Here is a 26,427-nt window from a genome sequence, read left to right on the forward strand (position 1 = left end):
TTCTCCACAGGGGTGTGCCCCTACTTCACAGTTTCCCCAGACTGACCAAAAACTGTGGTCATAGATAGCAATGTGTGCACCTATTATCTGAGGGTTATCTCACCTGGGAGCCTCACCGAGTTTACAGTTTAGACTTCTAAATATTTGAAATTTAATACCAGATTTTTCACGTCTCTTAAAGGCAATTAATGAGAAGTTAATCTGTTCTTGGTACGTGGCCAAAATAAAGGTACATAATTCCCTGAAAGTGGCATTGAGTACAAGAGTTGGAACATTGTGTCCTAGCTGTATAAGATGCTGAGACCACAGCTGAAATATTGTGTGCAGTTTTAGATGCCATTGTATAAGAATAATATAAATAAAATAGAGAGAGTGCAGGAAAGATTCACAAGGATGTTGCCAGGACTGGAGGACTTGAAGTATAAGGAGAGACTGTTTTCCCTGGAGTGAAAGAGACTGAAGATGACCCCACAGAGGTTTAAAAAATCATGAGGGCATAGATAAAGTGGATGGTCATGGAGTGACACGGTAGCGTTGCAGTTAGCATAATGCTGTTTAAGTACCAGCGATCAGTGGAGTTCAGTTGCTTCCGTTGTCTGGTATACTCTTCCCGTGACCCTATGGGTTTCCTCCCACATTCCAAAGTTAGTAAATTGTCGGCCTGCTATGTTGGTGCCTGAAGCATGCTGACAGTTGCAGACTGCCCTCAGCACATATTCATACTACGTTTAGTCTTTGACATAAATGATGTATTTCACTGTCTGTTTTGATGTACAATATGTAATAAATACATTTAACCCTTAATTTTTTCCCAGAATAGGAATAAGGGCAAAAGTTTAAAGTGAGGGGGAAAAGATTTAAAGGGGACTTGGATATTTTTTTCACAAAGAAGGTGGTGGGTAAATAGTACAAGCTGCCAGAGGAAGTGACTGAGGTGGGCACAATTATGCATCACCCCAGGACTTAATTTTCATTAACAGGACTAATTCCCAGTGACTCAGGGAAATACATCTCCGTGAAAATAAAGTTGGAAGCAAAACAGGATTAAACACACCCAACCATGAAAACCTGCACCAGCTGGGAATCGAGGGGAAAAAAAAACAGAAAACACTAGAAATAGCAGATCTGACAGTAACTGTAGAGAGAGAAATAATGATTGTGGTTTGAGACCCTTTGTCAAAACACCTGAAAGAGGATCTAAGATCTAAAAACATTATTTCACTTTCCATGGATGCTATGTGGCCTGCTGAGTTCTTTCCAGTATTTTCTGCTTTGTTTTCCGTGTCCCCAGGTATATTCACAACTCACAAAATGTGTACTTTTTTGTAGTTCGATGGACTTACTGGTCAGCTGGCAATGTTTTAATAAATCCTGCCTTGAAAGTATACTTTAGCTTTGCACAGTTGTTTGGGGAAGTGGAAAACAGTACATTACCACACGAAAGCAGTCCTTTTGAGCCTAAATTTACATATGTCTTCATATGTATTTCTTCAGCAGTTTGATCGGGGCACACCATGGACGTCAGCCAGTGAGAACAGCGAGAAGAGTTTAAAAGGAGACAGCTTTATAAAGCGGACGTCAGAGGAGTGGGCGACGGAGTAGAAGGAGACAGAGTAGGAAGGCTTTGGCTCAGTGGGGATTAGGCGATAACGGATTGAGGCGAGGTAGGCTGTCTGTGTAGAATACAGACAGGAAGAATGCATTTGAGGCCAGTGTTCTGTGATCGGTGTCAGACATGGGAAGTCCGGGAGACTCCCAGCCTCCGCGACGGCCACATCTGCACCAGGTGCGTCAAGCTGCAGCTCCTTAGGGACCATGTTAGGGAACTGGAGATGTAGCTTGATGACCTTTGTCTGGTCAGGGAAAGTAAGAAGGTGATAGATAGGAGGTATAGGCAGATAGTCACACCGGGGCCTGGGGAGACAGATAAGTGGGTAACAGACAGGAGGGAAGGGCAGGAGTCAGAGGCTAGCGAGCACCCCTGTGGCTGTACCCCTTGACAAGAAGTACTCCTGCTTGACTACTGTTGGGGCAGATGGCCTACCTGGGGGAAGCAACAGTGGTGGTGCTTCTGGCACAGAGTCTGGTCCTGTGGCTCAGAAAGGTAGGAAAAGGAAGAGGATGGCAGCAGAGACAGGGGACTCTATAGTTAGGGGGTCAGACAGGCGATTCTATGGACACAGGAAAGAAGCATGGATGGTAGTTTGCCTCCCAGGTGAAAGGGTCCAAGTTGTTTCTGATCACTCCACAATATTCTGAAGTGGGAAGGAGAACAGCCAGAGGTTATGGTACATATTGGTACCAACAACGTAGGCAGGAGAAGGGAGGAGGTCCTGAAAGCAGAATACAGGGAGTTAGGAAGGAAGTTGAGAAGCAGGACCACAAAGGTAGTCATCTCGGGATTACTGCCTGTGCCACATGACAGTGAGTATAGGAATAGAGTGAGGTGGAGGATAAATGCATGGCTGAGGGATTGGAGCAGGGGGCAGAGATTCAGATTTCTGGATCATTGGGACCCCTTTTGGGGCAGGAGTGACCTGTACAAAAAGGACGGGTTGCACTTGAATCCCAGGGGGACCAAATCCTGGTGGGGAGGTTTGCTAAGGCTACTGGGGAGAGTTTAAACTGGTATTGCTGGGGAGTGAGAACCAAACTGATGAGACAGAGAAAGAGGCGGTTGACTCACAAATAGAGAAAGCTTGGAGACAGGGCAAGAGGCAGGATAGGCAGGTGATCGAGAAGGGACGCGCTCAGAGAGATTGTTTGAGATGTGTCTATTTTAATGCAAAGAGTATTATGAACAAAGTGGATGAGCTTAGACCGTGTATCAGTACTTGGAGCTATGATGTTGATGGCCATTCCAGAGACTTGGATGGCTCAGGGGCAGGAATAATTACTTCGAGTGCCAGGCTTTAGATGTTTCAGAAAGGACAGAGAAGGAGGCAAAAGAGGTGGGGGTGTGGCACTTTTGATCAGAGATAGTATCATGGCTGCAGAAAAGGAGGAAGACATGGAAGGAGAGTCTCTATGGGTGGAAGTTAGGAACAGGAAGTGGCTAATAACTCTACTGGGTGTTTTTTATAGACCACCCAGTTGTAACAGGGATATTGAGGAGCAAATAGGGAGACAGGTTCTGGGAAGGTGTAATAATAACAGCGTTGTTGGGAGATTTTAATTTCCTAAATAACGATTGGCATGTCCCTGGAGCGAGGGGTTTAGATAGGGTGGAGTTTGTTAGGTGTGTTCAAGAAGGTTTCTTAACACAATATGTAGATAACCCTACAAGAGGAGAGGCTGTGCTTGATCTGGTATTGGGAAATGAACCTGGTCAGGTGTCAGATCTCTCACTGGGAGAGCATTTTCAAGATAGTGATCACAATTCTATCTCCTTTACCACAGCATTGGAGAGGGATAGGAACAGACAAGTTAGGAAAACGTTTAATTGGATTAAGGGGAAATATGAGACTATCAGGCAGGAACTTGGAAGCATAAATTGGAAACAGATGTTCTCAGGGAAATGTATGGAAGAAATGTGACAAATGTTCAGGGGATATTTGCGTGGAATTCTGCATAAGTACGTTTCAATGAGACGGGAAGGATGGTAGGATACAGAAACCGTGGTGTACAAAGGCTGTTGTAAATCTAGTCAAGAAGAAAAGAAGAGCTTACGAAAGGTTCAAGAAGCTAGGTAATGATAGAGAGTGAGAAGATAATAAGGCTAGCAGGAAGGAGCTCAAGAATGAAAGTAGGAGAGCCAGAAGAGGCCATGAGAAGGTCTTGGTGGACAGGATTAAGGAAAACCCCAAGGCATTCCACAAGTATGTTAAGAACAAGAGGATAAGATTTGAGAGAATAGGACCAATCAAGTGTGACAGTGGAAAATGGTGTATGGATCCGGAGGAGATAGCAGAGGTACTTAATGAGTACTTTGCTTCAGTATTCGCTACGGAAAAGGATCTTGGTGATTGTAAAGATGACTTACAGCGGACTGAAAAGCTTGAGCATGTCGATATTAAGAAAGTGGATGTGCAGGAGCTTTTGGAAAGCATTAGGTTGGATAAGTCACCGGGAACAAATGAGATGTACCCCAGGCTACTGTGGGAGGCGAGGGAGGAGATTGCTGATTTATGAACATCTGGAGAGGCATAATATGATTAGGAATAGTCAGTGTGGCTTTGTGAAAGGCAGATCATGCCTTACGAGCCTCTTTGAAATTTTTGAGGATGTGACTAAACACATTGATGATGGTAGAGCAGTAGATGTAGTGTATATGGATTTCAGCAAGGCATTTGACGAGGTAATCCATGCAAGGTTTATTGAGAAAGTAAGGAGGCATGGAATCCAAGGGAACATTGCTTTGTGGATCCAGAACTGGCTTGCCCACAGAAGGCAAAGAGTGGCTGTAGACAGGTCATATTCTGCATGGAGGTCGGTCACTAGTGGTGTGCCTCAGGGTTCTGTTCTGGGACCCTTACTCTTTGTGATTTTTATAAATGACCTGGATGAAGAGGTTGACAGATGGGTCAGTAAATTTGCTGATGACACAAAGGTTGGAGGTGTTGTGGATAGTGTGGAGGGCCGTCAGAGGTTACAGCAGGACATTGATAGGATGCAAATCTGGACTGAGAGGTGGCAGTTGGAGTTCAACCCAGTTAAGTGTGAGTGGTTCATTTTGGTAGGTCAAATATGATGACAGAATATAGTATTAATGGTAAGATTCTTGGCAGTGTGGAGGATCAGAGGGCTCTTGGGGTCCGAGTCCATAGGTTGCTCAAAGCTGCTGTGCAAGTTGACTCTGTGGTTAAGAAAGCATACAGTGCATTGGCCTTCATCAATTGTGGGATTGAGCTTACGAGCTGAGAGGTAATGTTGCAGCTATATTGGACCCTGGTCAGACCCCACTTGGAGTACTGTGCTCAGCTCTGGTCACCTCATTATAGGAAGGATGTGGAAACCATAGAAAGGGTGCAGAGGAGATTTATAAGGATGTTGCCTGGATTGGTGAGCATGCCTTATGAGAATAGGTTGAGTGAACTTGGCCTTTTGTCCTTGGAGCAATGGAGGATGAGAGGTGTATAAGATGATAAGAGGCATTGATCGTGTGGATAGTCAGAGGCTTTTTCCCAGGGCTGAAATGGCTAGCACGAGAGGGCACAGTTTTAAGGTGCTTGGAAGTAGGTACAGAGGAGATGTCAGGGATAAGTTTTTTACGCAGAGAGTGGTGAGTGCATGGAACGGGCTGCCGGCGACAGTGGTGAGTGTGTGGAACGGGCTGCCAGCGACAGTGGTAGAGGCGGATACGATAGGGTCTTTCAAGAGACTCCAGGACAGGTACATGGAGCTCAGAAAAATAGAGGGCTATAGGTAACACTAGGTAATTTCTAAGGCAAGGACATGTTCGGCACAGCTTTGTGGGTCGAAGGGCCTGTATTGTGCTGTAGGTTTTCTATATTCTATATCAAGCTAAACTCTGCATCAACTGTTGGCATTTTCTGTCAGATTTTGACCTTCCTAGAGATTGGACCAATGAGAGGACAGGGAATTAAACTGGGGAGAAAGCAGAGCACAATTATGGGGTAGGAATTCAGAGGAGGGACGGAAATATGTGTTCATGAAGAAGAGTACAGTAATGTACGATGAGGAGAGGAGGATAGACGTTTAGAGGGAAATAAGAATATCCTATCTAAGATAAGAATGGGTGGTGGAAAGCCATTGAGCATAGGGATTAGGGCATTCTCAAGAAGAAAGGAGGACATATGTGGAAAAAAAAATAAATCTGAAAGAGAGAAAATTGCAGGGTTGTATAGTGTGATATTATTTGATATAATATTCTATAATATTTGTTATAGAACATGATGAAAGTAAGACAGTAGATATCATTGACATTGTAAGGCATTTGATAAGTTTGCTTATGATAGGTTGATTCAGAACATAAAAATGCATGGGAATTGCAAATTTGGATTTAGAGCAGCTTACCCACGCAAGACAGAAAGTAAGGGTGGAAGGCTGTTAATCTGACTGAAAGTCTATGACCAGTGAGAGACGTTCCAGTGCTGAGACCTCTATGAGGCCCAATATTGGTTGGGATTGACCATGGATGTTGCATCCTAGTTGTCTACATGCTATGCATGCTAGGGTAACATGCTATAGACAGCAAGCTGGTGCCTGTGCAGCAGGCTCCCCCTCTCCACCCAATCGATGAATCCAAAGGAACATCAGAGACCAGTACAGTTTGGCACCAGTGGCATCACAGGAGTTGCCAGCCAACATTGACCTGAATGTAGGACTGCCTTAGGGAATCGAGCTCCAGAATTTTCCTCGTGGTTTTATTCCAATGCTTTTCCCATGAGAGGCAGTGGAGCTTTGAGATCAGAGTTTTCCTTCTAAATGAGCTGCCAAATACAGCTGACGAGCCCCATTTGTCCGTAGCAACTGGTTTTAAGGCGCCAGTAACCCACCTTTCCCCCGTCTCCTGTCAGTAGAAACTGTTCCGCCAGGATTTGTAGCTAGAAGGCCAGGAGCTGGACTTGGTAATCAGAGGCTATTTTAGACACACGCCAATGAGACAACTTAACAGGCAGTGGGAGCTTATCCCCACTGCCACCCCGGACTGTGACAACGTTAAGGAACCTGAGATGTCTATTGTTTCTGATACACATCAAAGATTTAGATGAAAATTTAGATAGGTGGATTTGTAAGTTTTTGGATGAAAATATAACACAATTTTAAGTGTAAATGTAGCTTAGTTGTGATCAGTGTAAAGGACTATCAAAGGAAGGTCAGTTACAGAGATGGGTATAGAAGTAGCAGATGGAGTTTAATTTGTGCAAGTGTGATGTGTTGCACTTTGGGAGGACAAATGAAAGGAGAAAGTATATAGTTAATGGTAGACCCCTTAACAGCATTGAGCTACAGAGTAATACTTGGGGTCCAAGGTTCATTGAAAGTGGCTATACAGGTGGATAAGACGGTAAAAATGCATATTCATTGGTGCTGTGCACTAGAGCAAAGAAGCCATGCTGCAGAACTGTAGAACTAGAACTTGAGTCAGACTGCAGTCAGAGTATTGCATGCAATTCATTCTGGAAGGATGTGAAGACTGTGGAGAGGGTGCTTTCTGGATTAGCGGGTAATAAGGAAATGTTGTACAATATTGGGTTGTTCTCCCTATAGCATTAGGGGCTAAGGGGAAACCTGAGAAAGTTTTTTTTTTAATTATAAAAGGCAAGGATAAGTTAGACAGTTGGAATCTTTTCCCAAGGTAGAAATATCAAACACCAGAGGACACGCTTGTACGGTTAGAGGGGGGAAGTTCAAAGATGATGTGAGGAGCGAATTTTTTTATGCAAAGTAGTAAGTGCTTGGAATAGGTTACCAGGGGTAATACTGGAATCTAACACTTTGTTGGAATTTAAGAGGCTGTTAAGTAGGCACACAAATATGGGGTAAAAGGAGGGATGTGGATGACATACAGGAGGAGAGCATTTAATATAAATTGGTATCAAGATTGGCACAACGTAGTAGGGCAAATAGCCTGGTTTATACTATCCTGTTTTACGAATATTTGTTTGAAATTGTGTTATATTTTCAATACTGGAGGACCTCGGCAGGTCAGGCAACATCTATGGAAATGAATAAACAGTCAATATTTCAAGCCAAGGCCCTTCATCAGGACGGGAAAGAAAGGGGGAAGATGCCAGAATCAGAAGTAGGGAGGAGGATAAATTGGAAGGTAATAGTTGAAGTCAGGTGAATGGGGAAGGAGGGATGAGTAAGAAGATAGGAGGTGATAGGTGGAAAAGGTTAAGGGCTGGAGAAGATGGACTCTGATAAGAGAAGAGAGTAGACCATGGGATAAAGGCAAGGAGAAGGGGCACCAGGGGGAGGTGATAGGCAGGTGAGGAAAAAAGGTAAGGTGCCAGAGTGGGGAATTGAAGGGGGAGGAAGGGAGAGGGGAAAAATTACTGGAAGTTGGAGAAATCGACGTTCATGCCATCAGGTTGGAGGCTACATAAATTGATGGATTTTCAATGGGTTGATAGCATCGTGATTTTATAAATGGTCTGGTAGTGCAGAGATCTAGGTGGATGATCTGAGAACACCAGGAATTCTGCAGATGCTGGAAATTCAAGCAGCACACATCAAAGTTGCAGGTGAATGCAGCAGGCCAGGCAGCATCTCTAGGAAGAGGTACAGTCGACATTTTGGGCTGAGACCCTTAGTCAGGACTAACTGAAAGAAGAACTAGTAAGAGATTTGAGAGGGGGAGGGGGAGATCCAAAATGATAGGAGAAGACAGGAGGGGGAAGGATGGAGCCAAGAGCTGGACAGTTGCTTGGCAAAAGGGATATGAGAGGATCATGGGACAGGAGGCCCAGGGAGAAAGAAAAGGGGGTGGGGGGGGCGGGAAACCCAGAGGATGGTTTTCTTCCCGTTTCTACCTCCTACCCAAGATCCACAAACCTGCCTGTCCTGCCAGACCTATTGTCTCAGCTTGCTCCTGCCCCACCGAACTCATTTCTGCATACCTCGACACGGTTTTATCCCCCCTTGCTCAATCCCTTCCTACCTATGTTTGTGACACTTCTCACGCTCTTAAACTTTTCGATGATTTTAAGTTCCCTGGCCCCCACCGCTTTATTTTCACCATGGATGTCCAGTCCCTATATACTTCCATCCCCCATCAGGAAGGTCTCAAAGCTCTCTGCTTCTTTTTGGATTCCAGACCTAACCAGTTTCCCTCTACTACCACTCTGCTCCATCTAGCGGAATTAGTCCTTACTCTTAATCATTTCTCCTTTGGCTCCTCCTACTTCCTCCAAACTAAAGGTGTAGCTATGGGCACCCATATGGGTCCTAGCTATGCCTGCCTTTTTGTTGGCTTTGTGGAACAATCTATGTTCCAAACCTATTCTGGTATCTGTCCCCCACCTTTCATTCGCTGCATCAACGACTGCATTGGCGCTGCTTACTGCATGCATGCTGAGCTCGTTGACTTCAGTAACTTTGCCTCCAACTTTCACCCTGCCCTCAAGTTTACCTGGTCCATTTCCAACACCTCCCTCCCCTTTCTAGATCTTTCTGTCTCTGTCTCTGGAGACAGCTTATCTACTGATGTCTACTATAAGCCTACTGACTCCCACAGCTATCTGGACTATTCCTCTCCTCACCCTGTCTCTTGCAAAAATGCCATCCCCTTCTCACAATTCCTCCATCTCTGCCGCATCTGCTCTCAGGATGAGGCTTTTCATTCCAGGACGAGGGAGATGTCCTCCTTTTTTAAAGAAAGGGGCTTCCCTTCCTCCACTATCAACTCTGCTCTCAAACGCATCTCCCCCATTTCACGCACATCTGCTCTCACTCCATCCTCCCGCCACCCCAATAGGAATAGGGTTCCCCTTGTCCTCACCTACCACCCCACCAGCCTCTGGGTCCAACACGTTATTCTCCATAACTTCCGCCACCTCCAACGGGATCCCACCACTAAGCACATCTTTCCCTCACCCACCCTCTACTTTCCGCAGGGATCGCTCCCTACGCGACTCCCTTGTCCACTCGTCCCCCCCATCCCTCCCCACTGATCTCCCTCCTGGCACTTATCCTTGTAAGTGGAACAAGTGCTACACATGCCCTTACACTTCCTTCCTTACCATCATTCAGGGCCCCAGACAGTGCTTCCAGGTGAGTCGACACTTCACCTGTGAGTCGGCCGGGGGGATATACTGCGTCCGGTGCTCCCGATGTGGCCTTCTATATATTGGTGAGACCCAACGCAGACTGGGAGATCGTTTCGTTGAACACCTACACTCTGTCCGCCAGAGAAAGCAGCATCTCCCAATTCCGCGTCCCATTCCCGTTCTGATATGTCCATCTACAGCCTCCTCTACTGTAAAGATGAAGCCACACTCAGGTTGGAGGAACAACACCTTATACAGTATTCTGTCTGGGTAGCCTCCAACCTGATGGCATGAACATTGACTTCTCAAACTTCCGCTAATGCCCCACCTGCCCTTCGTACCCCATCCGTTATTTACTTATATACACACATTCTTTTTCTCCCTCTCCTTTTTTTCCCTCTGTCCCTCTCACTATACCCCTTGCCCATCCTCTGGGTTCCCCCCCTCCCCCTTTTCTTTCTCCGTGGGCCTCCTGTCCCATGATCCTCTCAAATCCCTTTGGCCAATCAACTGTCCAGCTCTTGGCTCCATCCCTCCCCCTCCTGTCTTCTCCTATCATTTTGGATCACTTCCTCTCCCTTACACTTTCAAATCTCTTACTAGCTCTTCCTTCATTTAGTCCTGACAAAGAGTCTCGGCCTGAAACGTCGACTGTACCTCTTCCTAGAGATGCTGCCTGGCCTGCTGCGTTCACCAGCAACTTTGATGTGTGTTGGGTGATCTGAGATAGGACTTCAAATTCCACATGGCAGCCAGGGATTTTAATTTCAATTAATTAAATGAATGCCTGGAATAAGGAGTAAGGCACTGTCAAATAATCATAGGAATCCATCTGTTTTGCTATCTTTCATTTGGGGATTATATCTTCCTTTCCACTCCAGTCTGACCCTTTTAAAACCTCAGCTCCTGTAATGGAGTTATGTCTCAACTGATCTATGAAATAAAGGGGCATTACATTTGTTTGTATCAAGCAGCTACCACCTAGGCTGCAGCAGTTCAAGGTGGTGGTTCATCACCAATATCTTAAGGGGTCATGGGAAGGAGTAATAAATGCAAGCCTTCACACAATGTGGGTCTCCACACTGTTTTACTTAGGTTTTAACTGTTGTTGGTTTCCACATGGAACGCAACAGGTAACTCCTTTATCATTGTTCTCCAATTGCCTTTACCCTGCATTGTACAGCCAGCAAGATCTTAATAACTTTTGATCTTAGTTGAAGAGAACACTATCTCTTCCCTTGAATTTTCTAGGCCAGACCATTGCGATCTTTCTTTTTTGCTCACCCAACTTAAAATACTTTCTGTTGCTTACTTTCTTTGTTGACAAAACACATTGGTAGCAAGTATCTTGTACCTTATGAGTACCCCGTATAAAATCTTATTACCTCTTCAAGTCACGGTTGCATCATCCTATATTTGACCATGAACCAAGTCTAAACCTGTACTAAACTATCTTATGAACTGAATTGTTACCCCCCCCCCCATTACTGTGTTTATATCTCACTCAAGCATAATAGCTCTGAGGTGATTTTTCAAAACCCTAGCACTTACTGAAACTATGATTGCATGGAATTATGTTGCTTTTCTCAAGTACCTGCACTCTTCTGATGTGGATACTGACTTACACTTTACTATGGCTCATCTTAATTGATTATAGTTAATTATTTAAAGTTTTATGTGCAGATTAACTTCTGTTTTAAACTACTACTTTTACATAAAGGATTACTTCCTTCATTATATTCTAACAATTACCAAATTCCCAACTTTTTATGATATATTCAGTGGAAGTAGTACAATAGTACTTTGTGTTAACACAAGTACTACATCTGCACTTTCAGACTTTATAAGATGAATGTTCATAATTATGTCCAAGATCATGTAAATGGTCACCCAGTTTGTCAAGAGATTTACAGAAATTCCTGAAGTCAGCATTATAGGTGACTCACAAAGTAAATGTTTATGTTTTTACCCTAGTGTCAAGGCCCTCTAATTTTTTATATATATATAAACATACCACATGTGTATATATATATATAAACATACACACGCATATATAAATAGAAACAGTTGCAAAACAATTCCAAAATCTGTTGTATTGTTCTTCTTTAGAACAAGTTTACAGTATGGTATTATGTGCTTGAAGCGGTTAAATTATGACCGAAAGGAACTGGAAAAGAGGAGAGAACTGAGCCAACATGAAATTAAAGGTGAGCAATGTTTTCCTACAGCTTCAAAATTAATGAAATGTGGAACATGTGATTTTTAAATGAAAAAAAAATATTAATAACGTGTGACATTTCTCATCGTGAATTAAAACTAAATTGTAATGTGTGACATGTGATGGCTAAATTGTGACTAGAACTAACTGATATTTTTTGGGAGTCATTGCAATGGATGTGAATTTTAAGATATTAGGATGAATATGTTGGATATATTTGAAGGTGAAATATTTTATTTATTTAAATCATCTTCAAAATACATGTAGTTAAATTCTTGTACATGTAGTTGAAAGTAAATACCTAGAAGCTGGATCAGGAAAAGCTATATTTCTATCCATTAAGCAATTCAATATGAATGAAAATTAAAATGTAATTAAATGAGTAGGCATTTATGCAGATTGGTCATGTCTGTAATTTTTCATCCGCATCTTCTATATAATGGACACAAGAACATATAGGGGCCCTGGATTACATAGTGAAGTTTATTGGTATTCACTTCTGTAATTTTTATTGAAGCAGACCACTTATGTAGATGTAGTCTTTCATAAAATTCATGAGGTTTGTTTCAGTGTAAATTCACTGAGACTGGGTGCTAGCTTAAGCTAGACCCCCCCTTGGTATATCTTGATTACTTTGCGCCCTTGAGCCATTTACTTAATACCAGTGAGCCTCACATCAGTGGTATAGAAGCTACTGGAGAGGATACTGAGGTATAGGATTTATGGGCCTATACCGATATTTATTATAGGATTTCTACATTGCCTACATAGGGACAATTAACATGGCTTTGTGCAGGGCAGGTCATGCCTTCCAAACTTGATCATGATTTTTGAGGAGATGACAAAGGAACTTGATGAGGTTAAAGCAGTGGACACTGTCTACGTGGACTTTAGTAAGACATTTGACAAGGTCCCTCATGGTAGGTTGATTCAGAAGATTAAGATTCATGATATCCAGGTAGAATTGTATGTTTGGATTCAGAACTGGCTTGCCCATAGAAGACAGAAAGTAAATGTGGAAGGCTGTTATTCTGACCAGTAGTGTTCTGCAAGGATCAGTGCTAGAACCTCTGTCTCTAATGTGGGGTTTTGTCCTGAAATACCGACAGCTTCTTTCTTCCCAGTGATGTTACTCAGTCCTCTGGGTTCCTCCAGCAGATTGTCTGCAGCTTCTGCATCTGTTGCCTAGTGTCTATAATATTCCGTATATAACCTAACCAGATTTTTATAAGGCTCCTGACTCTTGAATTCAATGCCTCAAATAATAAAGGCAAGAATGCCATACATCTTGATTACTACCCGACCAGTTTGTGCATCCATTTTCAGAACTATAGACTTGAACCCTAAGATCCCTCTGTACATCAAAGCTGTTAAGGATCCTGCCATTAACTGTGTACTTTCCTTTTACACAAAGTGCAACACCTTACACTTGCCCATATTAAACTCCATCTGTTATTTCTGCATATATAATTAATCCACATCTTTTTTTATCCTCTGGCAATGCCACCGAGCTTTGTGTCATATATTTCACAAAAAGCAGAAATTACAGTGCAGAATCCCATGGAACACCACTGGTCACAGAACTCCAACCAGAATGGAACCCCTCCATCATTACTCTCTGTCTTCTCTGTGCAAGCCAGTTCTGATTCCAAGCAACCCAGTCACTGTGGATCCCAAGTATCTTAATCTTCCAGATGAGCCAAACAAGAAAGGCCTTGTCAATTACTTTGCATCTTCTTCATGATTGCATCTGACCATCTAATAAAGAACAGTTGGACAAATTCCTCATTAGTGATGCAGGCATGATTTCAATCAAAATCAGTTTGAATCATCTGGTGCTAGTGACCATCAAGATGACACCTAGTGGATCAACACTAATATGATAAGCAATGCCATATTAGTGAGATTTGTGCATAAATTTCACATGAGAGCTGATTCAAGTCAAACTGATGAATGCCATTACTCCTGTGCTCTTTTTCCAGCATGTTTTTTTTTTGTTGTTGCTTACGTGCAGAATGTGAACATTATTGGGAAGGCCAACTAATTTTTCCCATTCCTAAGTGCCATTGGGAAAATCATGTGAGTTGCAATGTTTCCAGTTAAAGACAATCTCTCAATGCTCTTAGGAATTTCAGAATTTAGACCCAGTGACAATGAAAAAGTCATGATATATCCCAAAGGCAGGACAATATATGACTTGGAGGGGAATCTGCAGATGGTAGAAACTTTTGCCCTTTTCCTTGTTGGTACTGCAGGCTGGAGGGGAGCCACAGTGGTATACTTAAGAAGTAACTATACACTTCTTAAGTGTAGGTGAAACATACTCTATATTGTATATATCCAAGAGGTTCTGTAGATGTTGGAAATCCAGAGCAACACAGACAAAATGCTGGAGGAACTCAGTAGATCAGGCAGCAACTGTAGAAATGAATAACCAGCTGACAGTTCAGGCCAAGACCCTTCTTCAGGACGGAAAAGAAGGGGGAAGAAGCCAGTATAAAAAGTTGGGGAGGGTGGGAGAAGAAGAACAACTTGCTAGAAGTTGATAGGTGAAGCCAGGTGGGTGGGAAAAGCAAAAGGCTGGAGGAGAAGGAATGTGATAAGAGAGAAGATTGGACTGTGGGAGAAAAGGAAAAAGGTTGCTCCCCCACCCTTAAGAGTGCCCTCATCATGGCAAAAGAGGAGGCCATAGACTGACATGTTGGACCAGGAATGGGATAGGAATTAAAAAAGTTGGCCACTGGAAAATTCCATTTTTGGCAGATGGAGTGGAGGAGCTCGACCTTATGAGCAACACCTCATATTCATTCTAGGTAGCTTCTAACATGATGGCATGAACATCGATTTTTCCTTCCAATAATTTTTTTCCCTCCCCTTCCCTCTTCTATTCCCACTCTGTCCTCTTACCTCTTCTCCTCATCTGCCTATCACCTCTCCCTGCCTTCTTCTTGTATCCTTTTTCATTCTTTCTCAATTAATAACCATGAAAACCTCATAATGGACTTCCCCATAGAAAGGGGCTCTAAATAAGAACCACTCAATCAGAAGAGAGATTTGTAATTTCTCGGAAAAGGATTGGGGGGCAGGGAGGCTAATAGATGGTAAGTCTAACAGACCATCAGATTGAACTTCTCCTCTCAGTTTGACTAAGGAATAAACAGTCACAAGCTGTGTACTGCTGATTCTGGCAGGAGGTAGAGTTCTTTAATCTCAGCATCCAACAGGGCGCAATTAGATTTCAAGCATCAGTCCTGTGGATTTGCATCTCAAAGAATTAATTGCTTGACGGATGGGCAGGAAACAGACGTCAAACTTGCAATGGAACTTAGAAAAACAGGAAGTTTCAATTTAAAACATGTTATGCTTTAAACTGAATGTCTTTATGTTAAGGCATTCAGATTAAGCCAAAAATGTATCACCATATTAGTCTTATGATGTTATGTCATAAATATAGTACCTATTTTTTCCTGTGCTGTCCAACTTTTTACAACATAGACATACAAGTGATTTTTCAACCTACAGTGTTGTGCTGAACTAAGTAATTAGCAATTTAAATTGGCTTTTCTTTAACCTTTTTGATAAATTCCCTGAACTGTGAACAAAGTAAAAGCAAAACAAAATGCTGGAAATGCAAAATACATCAGCTGGCATCTGTAGGGAGGTAATTGTCTCTTTTGATAGCCCCCAATACCATGTCATCTATCTAACATGCTCTACTTATGCTTGAGCTAGAATTTAAATACCGACTATGTTTTATATTTAACTAAAAATCTTGTTCAGATGGAAAACTTCCTAGTTAGAAATCTGAAAACTTAACAATTTTCAGTTATACCCTTGTGGAAACCTCTGTCATCATTTACAATGTCAGCATTTCTCACATTTTGCAAATTCTACAAATAGCATTTAGTTTTAAACATGTATTTTTAAAATCCAGGTTAGATATCAATTTGCATGGCATCCAATCTTGGCTATAAAATAGACCCAATGGATGCACGTGCAGTTGTTTGGTCACTTGCTTAATAGTTAGTGGCTTTCTTTTGACTCGGATACAACCATGAGCTTGACATACATAGGATTGAATAAGCATTCAGTTAAGGTATAATCTTTGTTGAAAGTTGAATTGTTGGTAAAATTGATTAGAGATGAGAAAGAGAAATGCGTCCTGAGATAAGGTATGATTCATTTTATTACGGAGCAAGAAGTGGGAATGCGCCTTCATTCCACCAGAATGGCAACTGACACAATCCTTACCTCACTGCAGCCACTGCTCCAGGAGTACCCTCCAAGGCAGGTGATTACATTGTGGAGATATAATTAGCACCAGACAAATTTCTATTGATTCTTATGTCTTTTGGCTCCAACATATCTGCGTTTAATTTGAGCAAAGTAACCGTAAACACCAGCCAATACACTAAAGAAATATTTCAAAAATAATATCATACAATAGCTAGAGATTTAAAATAAAAATAGAAAATGCTGGAAATGCCAATCATTTGAGTAGCATTTTGTGAGAAGAGAAACACGTTTCAATTGATGGATTTTCATTAAAACAATAAAAAAATCAATTGTTAACAGGGGTTAAAAGCAATGAAGATGAAAGAATAAAAGGGGGAAAAGAAGTGGCAAAAGGGAATGACAGTACAATGTGAGTAACAAGTAATAACAGAGAAGGCCTGTCTGAAGAAAGTGTTTTAAAAAAAACAAAACAGCGTCTGAAAAGATCCCACATGGTAAGCTAGTCCAAAAAAAGTTAAGGTACACGGGATGCAAGGCAAGTGGAGGGTAGTGGCTGATGGATCATTTTGCTATTAGAAGTCTGTGACCAGTGGTGTATTGCAGGGCACACTGCTGGGACGGAACTGACTAGGATAGATCTGTAGACCATACGATTAGTATGTTCCCACAACTAATGGTCTCACTTTAAGGACTCTTTATCTTGTTATTTCATGCACTTTCATTTCATGTCATTTCATAATCATTGCTATTTATTTATATCTGCATTTGCACAGTTTGTTGTTCATTTATCCTGTTTACAGTTACTGTTCTTATAGATTTGCTAATGAAAAAGGCCTCACGAAAAAGAATCTCAGAGTTGTATGTGGTAACATGTACGTATTCTGATAGTAAATTTATTTTGAACTTTGAACTTTTAGTAAATTTTCAGATAATATGAATGTTGGTGGTGTTATGGATAGCAAAGGAGGTTTTCTAAAGCTCCAGCAAGATGCAGAGCATATGGAAAGGTGGGTGGAACATTGGCAGATGGAATTTAATCTTGACAAGCGTGGGTGATGCAGCTTGGGAAATCAAATATTGATAGGACATACACAATAATGTTCGGGTGCTATGGAGTAGTGAGAGATAAAGAGATCTTGGAGTAAGATAACATAGGTTGTGCTTTGAAATTGACCACATGGATACATAGGGAAGGCATACAGCACACTTGCCTTCATTGGTTGACATAAAGAATATAAACTGTAGAATGTTGTAACCTTACAAAACATTATCAGGCCAAACATAGATTATTGGTTGCTACACTTAAGGAAGGATATATTTGCAGTGGAAAGAATGCAGAGGAGAGTCATCAAAATATTGCGTGGATTGGAGATATAGGGAAAGATTCGATAAGCTGCCTGTGTTTTCCCTGGAGTACAGGAAGTTGAGGGGTGACATGATAAATGTATATAAAATTATGAAATGCATAAATACACTCAGTGGCCACTTTATTAATTACATCTGTGCACCTGCCCTTTAATGCATATATCTAAGCAGCCAATCATGTGGCAGCAACTCAATACGTAAAAGCATGCAGACATGGTCAAGAGGTTCAGCTATTGTTCAGACCGAACATCAGAATGATAAACAAATGTGATCTAAGTGACTTTGACCATGGAATAATATGTGACGTTCCGGGTGAGGGCGTGGTCAACATTCCACCCCTGCATTTCTAATGACCAGTACTGTTTATTGTTCTTGAGTTAAAATGCTTTTATGGGATTATGGTGCGAAGTTCCAGTTCATTTGCTGTTACATTTTAGCTTGGGTTATACAATTATTTGCTTGTGTATTTGTGGGTGTGTGATGGTCACCTTCCCTGTCTGTGTGAGACTGGGTGGGGTTCACTCTCCAGGTCATGGGCCTGGTCTGTTGGTGCCTATCACAATAAAGCCGTTGTTGAGTAAAAGAGCTTCCTCGTCTGTCATTATGGACCAAGTGCTCGCCACAAATAGTTGATGCCAGACTGGCGGTTTGAGTATCCCAGAAACTGATGATCTCCTGGGATTTTTATGTACAATAGTCTCTAGAGTTTACAGCAAAAGGTGCAAAATAACAGAAGACATCCAGTGAGCAGCAGTTCTGTGGGCAAAAGTGCCTTGTTAATGAGAGAGAAGTCAAAGGAGAATGACCAGACTGGTTCAAGCTGACAGGAAGACAACAGTAATAACTCAAATAACTATATGTTACAACAGTGATTTGCAGAAGAGCATTTCTGAATACACAACATGTTGAACCTTGAAGTGGATGGTCTACAGCAGCAGAAGACCACAAACATGCACTCAGATATTTTTTCATGATAGTGGTATGAAAAACAAAATATGTAAATTTAAAGTGAGAAGATGGAATTTTAAAAGGAATTTGAGGGGTAAGTTTTATTTACTGCCAAAGGAGGTAGTGAAGTCGGATACATTTGATATTTAAACAGATACTCATTTGGGCAATGTGTAGAATGATACAGATCTAGTGCGGATAAATGAGTTAAGTGTAGATGGGTAAAAGGTTGGCACGGATGCAGTGTTTTCCGTGCTGTGCAGCTCTATGACTTAAATCTGCAATTAAGAAAGGGCAATACTGTGAATGCTCGAAACAGGAAATAAAGATTCTGGGCATTCTCTAGATGATTGTAACAAATCCATGAAAATGTGATGTTCTGTTGCTTGAACTTGCAATGGGATTTGTTTGAAGCAGCTTTGGATGCTAAGGTTAGAAAGAGGCGACATTGAATCTTTATGGGTGGAGTTAAGAAATTGCAAAGGTAAAAAAACATAATGGGAATCATATATAGACCTCTAAATAGTATCCAAGATGTGGGTTTAAGATTGCAAACGGAGCTGGAAAAGGCATATAATAAGCGTAATGACACAATTGTAATGGGGGACTTCAATACGCAAGGGGATTGGGAAAATCAGGCTGGTGTCATATTGCAAGAGAGGGAATTTGTTGAATGCCTATAAGATGGCTTCTTAGAGCAGCTTGTGCTTGAGCCTACTCGGGGAAGGCTATTTTAGATTGGGTGTTGTATAATAACCAGATCTTATTAGGGAGCTTAATGTGAAGGAACCCTTAGGAAGTAGTGATTATAACATGATTGAATTCATACTGCAATTTAAGAGGGAGATGCATAAGCCAGGTGTATCAGTGTCACAAAGAAATAAAGGGAATTACAGAGCATGAGAGAGGAGCTTGTCCAGGTGGATTGGAGAAGGATACTGGCGGGGATGACGGCAGAGCAGAGATGACTGAACTTTCTGGGAATAGTTCACAAGTTGCAGGATAGATATGTCCAACAGTAGAAGGTGGTCTCAAATGGCAGGGGTAGGCAACCGTGGCTGACAAAGGAAGTTAAGGACTGCATAAAAGCCAAGGAAAGAGCATACAAGATAGCAAAAGTGAGTGGGAAGTTGGAAGATTGGGAAGCTTTTAAAATCTATCAAAAAGCAACTAAAAAAGCTATAAGGAAGGAAAAGGTGAAATATTAAGACAGACTAGCCAATAATATAAAGCAGGATACCAAAGGTTTTCTCAGTTATATAAAGAGTAAAAGGAAGGTGAGAGTTGATGTTGGATCACTGGAAAATGATGCTGGTGAGGTAATAATGAAGGACAAAGAAATGGCAGATGAACTTAATGGGTGTTTTGCAACTGTCTTCACTGTGGAAGACACTAACATTGTGCCAGAGGTCTGTAGGTGTCAGGGAGCTGGAGTGAGTGCCATTGCTATTTAAAAGGAAGAAGTATGAGGCAAACTCTAAGGTCTTAAAGTGGATAATTCACATGGGCCAGAAGGACTACATCCCAGAGCCCTGAGAGAGGATACTGAAGAGGTAATGGATGCGTTGGTCATGATCTTTCAAGAATCACTTGATTCTGCCATGATCCCAGATGACTGGAAGATTCTAAGGGTCACTCCACTCTTTAAGAAGGGAGGAAGGCAAAAGAAAGGAATTACAGGCCACACACATCAAAGTTGCTGGTGAACGCAGCAGGCCAGGCAGCATCTCTAGGAAGAGGTACAGTCGGCAGCATCTCTAGGAAGAAGTACAATCTCGCAATTCCTCCGTCTTCCATTTCTGACACCTCCCTCCCCTTTCTAGATCTTTCTGTCTCTATCTCTGGAGACAGCTTATCCACTGATGTCTACTATAAGCCTACTGACTCTCACAGCTATCTGGACTATTCCTCTTCTCATCCTGTCTCTTGCAAAAATGCCATCCCCTTCTCGCATTTCCTCCGTCTGCAACTTTGATGTGTGTTGCTTGAATTTCCAGCCTCTGCAGAATTCCTGTTGTTTGCGAATTACAGGCCAGTTAGTCTAACCTCATTTGTTGGGAAAGTGTTGGAGTCTATTATTAAGGATGAGATTTTGAGGTACTTGGAGACTAATGACAAAATAAGTCAAAGCCAGCATGGTTTCTGCAAAGGGAAATCTTGCCTGACAAATCTGTTAGAGTTCTTCGAGGAAGGAATAAACAGGCTGGACAAAGGATAGGCAGTGGTTGTTATTTACTTGGATTTTCAGAAGGTGTGTGATAAGGTGTCACACATGAGGCTGTTTAACAAGATAAAATCCTATGGCATTACAGGAAAGATACTGGCTTGGATAGTGGAATAATGGCTGACAGGCAAGAGGCAGCAAGGGGGAATAAAAGGGGCCTTTTCTGTTTGGCTGCCGGTGACTAGTGGTGTTCTTCAGGGTCAATATTGGGACCACTGCTTTTCACATTGTAGTCAGTGATTTAGATAATGGAATTGATGGTTTTGCGGCAAAGTTTGCAGATGATATGAAGATAGGTGGAGGGGTAGGTAATGCTGAGGAAGCAATGCGATTGCAGCAGAGCTTAGACAAACTAGAAGAATAGGCAAAAGAGTGGCAAATGGAATACAGTGTTAGGAAATGTGTGAAAATGCATTTTGGTAAAAGGAACAATAGTGTGGACTATTATCTAAATGGGGAGAAGGTTCAGAGGTGCAGAGGGACTTAGGAGTCCTCATACAAGACTCCCAGAAGGTTAATTTATAGATTGAGTATGTTGTAAAGAAGGCAAATACGATATTGGCATTTATTTCAAGGGGAATAGAATATTAAAGCAAGGAGATAATGCTGAGCCTTTATAAGACACCAGGAAGATCACACTTAGAATATTGTCAACAGTTTTGGGCCCCATATTTCAGAAAGGATGTGTTGTTATTGGAGAGAGTCCAGAGGAGGTTCATGAGGATGCTTCCAGGAATGAAAGGGTTAAAATATGAGAAGTGTTCGGCAGCTTTTGGCCTGTACTCACTGGAATTTAGATGAATGCACAGGGATCTCATTTTTTGCTGGTGGGGCTAGGGTCGTTGCTCTGCTGCTGCTTGTGTGTGGGAGGGGGAGTTGGGGGAGGCTTTGGGGTTCTAACATTTTAGCTGTCATTCATTCTTGGGGCATTCTCTGTTTTTGTGGATGCCTGCGAAGAAAAAGAATTTCAGGATGTATATTGTATACATTTCTCTGACATTAAATGTACCTATTGAAACCTGAATGTTGAAAGAATTAGATAGGGTGGATATGGAGAGGATGTTTCCTACGGTGGGTATATCCAGAACTGGAGGGCACAGCCTCAAAGTTGAGGGGTGACCCTTTAGAACAGAGGTAAGGAGGATTTTGTTTTAGCCAGAGAGTAGTGAATCTGTGGAATGCTCTGCTGTTGAGGCCGTGTCTATGTGTATATTTAAGACGAAAGTTGATTATTTCCTGATCGGCCAGGGCATCAAAGGATATGGCAAGAAGGCAGCTGTTTGGGGTTGAGTGGGATCCGAGATCAGCCATGATGGAATGGCAAAGCACATGGTTTCTAGATTTTATGGTCAAGGTTGGCATAAGACAGAGAATGGAACTGACAAGCAACCAGAAGCTCATAGTCTGTAGACAACAAAAACAGTCAACTGGTATGTGCTAAGTCACCCAATTTCAAACAGGAAATACAGTATACTAACTTGAAAGGACTCAGAATAAATTGCTCCTTCACCTAGGAAGTGTGGTTGTATAAATGATGTGAAGGTTTTTCTTCCATATCCTGCATACAGGAGATCCACAACAGAAATCATATTCATCAGCTAATCATGAGTATATTGAAACCAATTTAATGGATTTATTGAAACCTTTCTTGCTTGCTAGGCATGAGTATACAATGTGGAGGTAAACAGGGTTCAGATGTAGAGAAAGAGGATCTTTACACCTAAAAGTATGTTTATCTTTAAATTATCCCTTCTTTGGTAAAGATTCTTTGACCTAAGATTGTGCCTGCTGTGCCCTGTAGTTCCAGATAAATGAATACATTTGAGAATCAGCCTGTGTGATGTATACCAACCTGACACAGCAGAAGTTTAAAATCCCTTTTGACAGATTTTAATTGATTTTATTTTATTTTAATGTTTTGAGATATCTTTGTGCTTTTGTGTACTTTAGCAGTTTAGAAAAAATATGATTTCAGCCCTGCACTGTAGCAGAGGTTGTCAGTGCAGTGGGAGAGGGGTCTGGATTGTACTCATCTAAGTCCTAATTGCCACTGAAATCTTGCCTAATGCCTTCTGTACCAGCTGGTTGGAAACCATGGAGAGCCAGACTGGACAAGGGTCTGAAAAAGAAAGCCCTTAACTCCGAGTGGAGTCATCGGGATGCTGTCATGACGGCGTTTTGTAGCAGGCTTTCTTATTTTTATGAGGCTGAGTTGCTAGCTCGACGCTCAACCCAGCATGGATGGAAAGCGTGCAAAGGAGCCGGCTGGATTCGAACTTGGGAGCCTTCGCTCTGCAGTGCGGCACTATGCCACCAGCCGACACAGGCAAGGGTCTACTCTTGCTAAATTCAGCCTGTGAAGTTTTTTGTTTCTCTTGAAAAAGTTTGCCTAAGTTTTTAGTTTGATAAGAGATCTATAGGTGAGGTATGCTATGTAGTTTAGGGATATTAAATATCTTACATTTATAGCTTTTGTTTCAAACTTATAACAGCAAAAATATTTCTATTGTACTTCTGTGTGTAATTTGATTATTTCAGAGAATTGTAATTTTTGCCAATACACAACTTTATGGAATATTTGAAGATGTTAATTTTCTAATAAAAATTGTTGCATTATTTCTTAATATATTATGAAACTAAGGAAAATGTTAAAGCATTTAGAAAATTAGTTCACCGGTGCTTTCATGTTATATCCTTAATTGGAAATGGAATTGTATCCTTTAAGTTAAGATTTAAGTTTGACTGAAATGTTGAAAATGCTCACAATACAATGTCACATTTCTAGACACGATAGTATGGAGCAATGATCGCGTCATCAGGTGGATACTGTCAATTGGTCTTCGAGACTATGCAAACAACCTCATGGAAAGTGGTGTCCATGGAGCACTCCTTGCCTTGGATGAAAACTTTAACTACAGCAGTTTAGCTTTAATACTTCAAATTCCCACACAAAACACACAGGTAAACATAGCTCGTCTATTATGTTTTCTGAGGTCTTTGTGTAGATTTTAATATTTTCCTTCATTGAAAATTTTTCTGCATTGCCTTTTCTCTATTCTGCAGTCTTCAGTAACGTCTTCTGCACTCTCCTTCCATTTTATTTTATTAATCCTTTCCCAAGCTGTTCATCCCTCCTCCTGCTATTTCAGGGGTGTCAAACTCATTTTAGGTCACGGGCCGGATTGGGCAAAATGCGACTTCATGCGGGCCGGATCAGTTGTGCACACGCGAGCGCACGCATGCGTGTTCCCACAACTTTCGCTGCCTTCTTTTTTTCAACCTGCTCTCGTGTGTCTCAGTCTCTTCTATAACTACCTAGTGGTTCACTTCACAAATTTTGTTTCTTACGAAGAAGATTGCCTAGCAAGCATTATTTTTATGATTGGTATTAACTTACAGTCGTAGGCTACAAGAAAGTTGGGATGAGAGAGAGAAAAAACGTTGCTATTTTGGCTAAGATTGTTTTGGGAGCCACACCCTTTCCATTAATAAACCATTTGAAATCGAACTTTAGCAGACACAAATGTAGACCTAATGAAACAAATTGTAAATGTAGGCTATACAATTGCACCTAATTTTTATTAACCTGCTTCCAGCAATCAAACTCAGACAATGAACACAGCCTCTAATTTTTATTGAAGTGATCACATTTACAATAATAGAACAGTCAGAAAATGATGAATCACAATATTATAACACATAATATTTGATAATGCATTTTGCTTACATGTCGCAGTGCATCGCACAGTGTCACTCATTTTTCACTTGCTGCTTCCAGACACCTGATATCTCTTGGCTTTAACCAGCCTGTCAACGTCAGGGACCAGTTTCTGGGCAGTTCTGATTTTCATAATGTCATTTAGATGTCTGTGTGTCAGCTGCGAGCGCAGTTTGGATTTGTTAATGTTCATTACAGAGAATGCCTGCTCACAGTTATGTTGTCCCGAACATGCAAAGGATCTTTGAGGCAAAGTCTGTCATCTTGGGGTACATCGGTCCCAGGTATTGATAGAATGAGTCCAGACCCACAGTCTCAAATTTATATTTCAAAGCCGAGTTACACTGAATTTCAATTAGTTCCATTTTGAGTTCCTCTGGCACATCTGATGCTGCACTGACGGCAAACGGTGAACAAAATAGAATTCCTTCTCGAGCTGAGTGAAGACTTGGAAACGATTCTGAAACTCACATTTCAGCCGTGATATTTTGTCCTTGTACCTGTCCATGTTGTCATTATTCCCATGAGCGACACGCACGGACTGCAAAGAGGAGAAATAAGCTGGGTTGCTCTGGGATAGTTGTATCTCCCACAGGCCGAATTTAATTTGAAAGGTATGAATGCTGTCGTAGTATTCCGTAACAAGTTTATAGCGACCTTGCATGTTAACATTAAGCACATATAAGTTCTCGGTTGTATCCACCAACAAATGCAAGATCATGAAGCCAGTCTGGGTCATCCAGCTTTGCCACTGGCTTCCTTTTCTCGTTCATGAGTAGTCCAATTTCCGCACGAAATTGAAAAATACGTTTGAGCGCAACCGCTCTGCTCAACCAGCGGACCTCAGTGTGGTAGGGTAGGCAGCGTCCAATATTACTTGCGGACAAAAGAGTGTCAAACTGCCGATGGTTGAGACCCTTGGCTCTAATAAAATTAACCGTTTTGATTACTACATCCATAACGTTGTTCATTTTCAGGCTCCTGCTACATACCACCTCTTGGTGTATAATACAATGAAAATTCCAGAATTCCTGCTCTGAATTCTCTGTCTGAACTTTCTCTCTGAGTTTCCCAACAACACCTGCCTTTTTCCCAAGCATGGACGGTACGCCATCTGTTGCCACGCTGACAGCATGACTCCAGTCAACCCCCAGTCTGTCCAAGGTCTCGACGAGGCTGGGGAAAACGTCATTCGCCGTTGTGGTGTTTGTCATGGGCGCCATCTCCACAAACTCCTCGGTGACGGTCAAAGATACATCAACACCATGAATAAATATTCCCAATTGAGCTACATCAGTCACGTCGGTGCTCTCATCAATTGCAACAGAGAAGGCAATAAATGACTTCACTTTGTCTTTTAGTTGACTGTTCAAATCTCTTGCAAGGTCCCCGATTCTCTCTGCCACAGTATTTCTTGACAAGCTGATATTACCAAAAGCCTGTTTCTTCTCAGGGCACGCCAGCTCAGCTGCCGTCAGCATGCATGGTTTGATGAATTCCCCCTCTGAGTATGGCTTTGACGCAGTAGCTATTTTGTTGGAAATAATATAGCTGGCCTTGACAGCTCCATCATGAGACTCTCGACCTTTGGTGAACACTGATTGCTGTTTTTTCAGAGCTGCTTCAAGCTCGTTTACCTTTTGCGTTCTGAGTTGTCCTGCGTACTTGTCATATTTTTCTCTGTGACTACTTACCTGAGTACTCTTGTGTTTATACTGTGTCTGACGATGTAAGTGGGACCCTAGTGGTCTTCAGTTCAGAGTGGTAGGTGCTTATGCCCAGTGGATGGTTAACTGCCGCCTCTTGTTTTCTAAGTGCACACAACAAGCTGCTGGCGCAGCAGGCGGCACAGACAGCGGTGGGAGAGAGAGCGGCTGCCGTACAGATACATAATAAATGGTCGTGAATATATTTTTCCCCCAACTCATCCCGCGGACTGGTAGTTTGACACCCCTATACTATTTATTTTAAAGCCCTATTCACAGCCTTAGTTAAGTAATTAGCCAGGATCCTGGTCCCAGCATGGTTCATGTGGAGCCCA

The 26,427-nt window shown here is 41.9% G+C and overlaps 1 protein-coding gene across 1 annotated transcript in view; it reads left to right on the forward strand.

Moving 5' to 3' along the window:
* The window catches only part of ppfia2 (PTPRF interacting protein alpha 2), a 349,121-nt gene that overhangs the window by 310,068 nt on the left and 12,626 nt on the right, over positions 1 to 26,427 (forward strand). Inside the window, exons 26-27 of the mRNA XM_072269332.1 lie at positions 11,787 to 11,884; positions 23,454 to 23,629. Of these exons, the coding sequence (XP_072125433.1) occupies positions 11,787 to 11,884; positions 23,454 to 23,629 (274 nt within the window). The remainder of the gene's footprint in view (positions 1 to 11,786; positions 11,885 to 23,453; positions 23,630 to 26,427) is intronic.

Source organism: Mobula birostris, chromosome 9 (assembly GCF_030028105.1).
Source record: "Mobula birostris isolate sMobBir1 chromosome 9, sMobBir1.hap1, whole genome shotgun sequence".
Lineage (NCBI taxonomy): Eukaryota > Metazoa > Chordata > Chondrichthyes > Myliobatiformes > Myliobatidae > Mobula > Mobula birostris.